This window comes from Marmota marmota, unplaced genomic scaffold, assembly GCF_001458135.2.
Source record: "Marmota marmota marmota unplaced genomic scaffold, marMar, whole genome shotgun sequence".
NCBI classification, from domain to species: domain Eukaryota; kingdom Metazoa; phylum Chordata; class Mammalia; order Rodentia; family Sciuridae; genus Marmota; species Marmota marmota.
In genome coordinates, this window is record NW_026000019.1 from 28,305,937 (window position 1) to 28,310,225 (window position 4,289).

The 4,289-nt window shown below is 38.7% G+C and overlaps 1 protein-coding gene and 1 long non-coding RNA gene across 4 annotated transcripts in view; one reads left to right on the forward strand and one right to left on the reverse strand.

The window, feature by feature from the left end:
* Copa (COPI coat complex subunit alpha) overlaps nt 1–1,371 on the forward strand; it is a 45,026-nt gene extending 43,655 nt beyond the window's left edge. For both annotated transcript variants that reach the window (XM_015492000.2, XM_015492001.2), the window contains exons 32-33: nt 290–484; nt 732–1,371. In XM_015492000.2, the coding sequence (XP_015347486.1) occupies nt 290–484; nt 732–791 (255 nt within the window). In that variant the 3' untranslated portion in view covers nt 792–1,371. The remainder of the gene's footprint in view (nt 1–289; nt 485–731) is intronic.
* The window catches only part of LOC125618708, a 38,641-nt gene that overhangs the window by 15,532 nt on the left and 18,820 nt on the right, over nt 1–4,289 (reverse strand). The gene's annotated exons all lie outside the window — the stretch shown is intronic.

A 4,289-nucleotide genomic window follows, 5' to 3' on the forward strand; every position in this document is an offset into this window, starting at 1 on the left:
TTTTTTTTTTTTTTTTTTTTTTTTTTTTAAATGTGCTAAGGATCAAACCCAGCACCTCTCACTTGCTAGGCAAGCACTCTACTGCTGAGCCACAACCCCATCCCCAGAGAAGAGGAAATCTTGATCAAACATGATGTGATTGTTAACTCTTTATATACATCCTATACAGAGGATGGGACCTGTATTCATGTAGTACAGTTAGTTGTACAAAATCATGACAATATCATTTGATTTATTATGTGCTGTTTTCTGTGCTCTTAAATAAAATAATCCTTCTGAACTCTCCTAGACCCGAAAAATCCTGTCTGCCTGTGAAAAGAACCCCACAGATGCCTACCAGCTCAATTATGACATGCACAATCCCTTTGACATTTGTGCCGCATCTTACCGACCCATTTACCGTGGAAAGCCAGTGGAGAAGTGTCCACTCAGTGGGGCCTGCTATTCCCCTGAGTTCAAGGGTCAAATATGCAGGGTTACTACAGTAAGTGCTGCCTCAAATATGCATCTAGGATATTGAGGGGTGGAGGGGAAAGAGAAAGAAACATGGAGGTTCTTTTCTCCTCTGTATTTGCCTCAGCTCCTTGAAGCAATGCTACTAGAGAAAACTAAAGTTTCTCCCCACTGCTCCATCTCTCAGAAACAAACACCCATCTACTGTGTTTATTGAGGAGTATAGGGAATAAGTCCTCACAGATCTCTAACTTGGTCTTCTGTTTCCTCATTTACAGGTGACAGAGATTGGCAAAGATGTGATTGGTATAAGGATCAGTCCTCTCCAGTTTCGCTAAGGCCCCATTTGTGTGGGAAGCAGAGGAGTCAATAACATATTCTTCCTTCAAAGAATTAGTCTTTGAAGTCTCTGTACCCTTCTCCTACAGCCACCCTTCAGATTATTGATATCTCCTTTTCTCTTCTTCTATCAAAGAATATCAAAACTTGACTTCATTGTTCATGAGGACCTCTCCTTTCCTCAAGGTGGTCAGAGTTGTCATTACAATTGGCCTTGCCTTTCCAGCTTAGATCTTTTAAAGAACAAATGAAAACCTGTGGCGGATATTTGTTTAGAAAATTCTTTCAATATTTATTCCTCTCCTCCCCACCACCTTTTTTTCCTTTCTGCTATAAAGCAGCAAGATGTAATGAATACGATACCAGTTTTACTCAGCCACACCAAACTCTTAGATATTTCCCCATTTTCCTTGGGCATTATATTCCTAGGCAGGCACCCTCTGTGCTCAGAAACATGAAGTCTAAGAAGAAATCATTTGGCTTTCAAAAATGCACACCACTTTCCATTGATTTGTCCTTTACAACCATTGTATTCATTTTTTTGTTTTCTCACACTAAATAAATTTCTACAATAGCTTCTTGGATTGCCATTTATTTCTTGAACATTTTTGTGCTCCTGTTCATATTCTGTAGCTGTCCCACCAAATTCTGAGAACTTTTACCACTGAGCTACATTCCAGCCCTTTTTCTTTTCCATTTTGAGACAGGTCTTGCTAAATTGCTGAGGCTGAATTCAAATTTGTGATCATCTTGCCTCAGTCTTCCAAGTCACTGGGATTTCACACATGCACCACCACACCCAACTATCAAAGCAGATGTATTTTCTTCTAATATTTTTTTTTAATTACCAAAGTAATAAATACCACTGTTATGGGAAAACATTTTTCATAGGGTATGTGTGAGGCATAGATCTAAATTGCTGCGAGAGTGATAGAAAGCAAGTAGCTTCCTATTCCTAATTTTGTTTTTTGATATCAGAAGTTGAACCCAGGATCACTTAACCACTTTAATATGGTTAATCACTTAACCATATTCCCAGACCTTTTTATTTTTTTATTTTGACATAGTATCTTGCTAAATTGAACTTGGGATCCTCCTGTGTCAGCCTCCTGAGTCACTGGAATTACACACTGGGCCTAGCCCCTATTTCATTTCTGTCATCTTCCATCTACTGCTAATTATAGCCAATATTTGTTGGGTACCCACTACATATCTTAGCACCATTCTAAATATTTTCCTGCAATATACACTTATGATTAATTAATATGTAGTACACTGTATATTACAGTGATTACATTGGCAGTATAATGTTTTGCTTGTAGAAATTAGATAGAATGATGTACCAGGCCTTTAAAATATATATATATATTTTTTTTGCATTTGAAATTCATGCTTTTAGTAAAAACAATATATTCATATAGTTAAAAATGTGAATGTATCCTGGGACAAGTATTACTCATATGCTTTCCCTGTGCCACCCAGGTCCTAACACCTTTCCCAAAACAGGTAACCACTGTTTTTTTGTTTCTTTTAAATGTTTTTAGATGTAGATAGAAACAATATCTTTATTTTATTTATTTTTATGTGGTACTTAGGATTGAACCCAGTGCCTCACACATGCGATACAAGTGCTCCACCACTAAGCTACAACTCCAGCCTCAGGTAACCACTGTTATTAGCTGTTTATGTCCTTTCAGAAGCTTTTTTTATTTTTATGTGGTGCTGAGGATTGAACCCAGGGCCTTGCACATGCTAGGTGAGCACTCTACTGCTGAGCCACAGCCCTAGTGCCCCCAAGCTTTTTTTTAAAAAAACACTTAAGTATTTGGGGCTGGGGTTGTGGCTCAGAGGTAGAGTGCCATGCATGAGGTACTGGGTTTGATCCTCAGCACCACATAAAAATATACTGTGTCCACTTATAATCAAAAAATAAATTATTAAAAAAAACACTAAGGGTTTAACCCATAGGCATTTTACTACTAACATACATCACTGTTCCTTTTTTATTTATTTGAGACAAGGTCAAATAAATTGTTGAGGCTGGCCTCAAACTTGTGAGAAACTGGGATGTGTTCAGAAACTTTTTGTGTATATATAAACAGTTTTGAATATGTCTCAAAAATAAAAAGGGTTGGAGATGTAGCTCAGTGTACGTGCCTCTATGTTCAATCCCCAATACACCAAAAACCCAGAAAAGCAGCCAGAAGGTGAATACTGAGACGAGATGTTAGGAGTATCAATAGTAAACAGAAAAAGCAGAATCAATTTTAAAAAATAGTGCAAAGAAAGAATCATACTAGTATATTTCCAATTGCCCTTTGCTCAGTCCAAGGTTCCAGATTCACTTTTTCTTACCTTGAGTTCTAAGCTCCTGGCCTTATGACCTATAGTTTAACAGTTCTGATAAGGAAATGAGAGAGATTCAGCAGAGAAATGTGCCTGACAGGAGCCTGTGAGAAAAGAGTGACCAATGAGTGCCTACCAACTTTAAAGCCCTAGCCTAGGAGATGGAGATACGGCAACTAAGGTAACAGCTAAAATCCTTTATTTGGCCATGTTTAAAATTCCGCTGGGGACTGGGAGACAGAGAAGGAGAACAATAAACAAGGTAAATAAATCTGTCAGATAGTGTTCAGTATTAGAAAAAGAAGTGAAGATGGAAAATGTGAGTTGGGAGGGACAGAGGTTGCAATTTTATTCAGCTTTTATTTTTTTACTTTGAGACAAGGTCTCACTAAATTGCTTAGGGCGTCCCTAAACTGTTGAGGCTGGCTTTTAATTTGTGATCCTCTGGCCTCAGCCTCCCAGCCAGTTGCTGGGATTAACAGGCATGCACCACCGCGGTGGACTGTTTTTTATTTGTTTGTTTTGAGACGGGGTCTCGCTAAATTGGAATTTGTGATTCTTTCGTCTCAGCTTCCAGAGTCGCTGGGATTACAGGGGTGCACCACCATGCCCTGTTCAAAGTCCAAGATAATATTTGAATGAAATATTGAAGAAAATAAGTGGGATGAGAGGATATGGCCGAACTGATATTGCACACTTATAATCCCAGCGACTCGGGAGGCTGAGACAAGAGAATCCAAGTTCCAGTTCGGCCTCAGCAATTTTGTGAGGCCCTAAAGAAGTTAGCAAGACCCTGTCTCAAAATAAGTAAACAAAAAAACTAACAATTATGGGCTGGGGTTGTGGCTCAGGGGTAGAGCGCTCAACTAGCACGTGTGAAGCCCTGGGTTCTATTTTCAGCGTTACATAAAAATAAATAAAATAAAGCTATTGTGTCCATGTACAACTAAAAAGTAAATATTAAAAAAAAAAACCTAACAAATTAAAAATTAAAAGTACAGGGAATGTTGCTCAGTGTTAAAGCATTCCTGGGTTTAATCCCCAACATCAACTAAAGGGGGGAGTGGCTGGGGCGTAGCTCAGTGGTAAAGGGCTTGCTTGGCACCTTCTTCAAGGCCCTGGGTTTAATCCCTGGCACCCAAAATAAAATC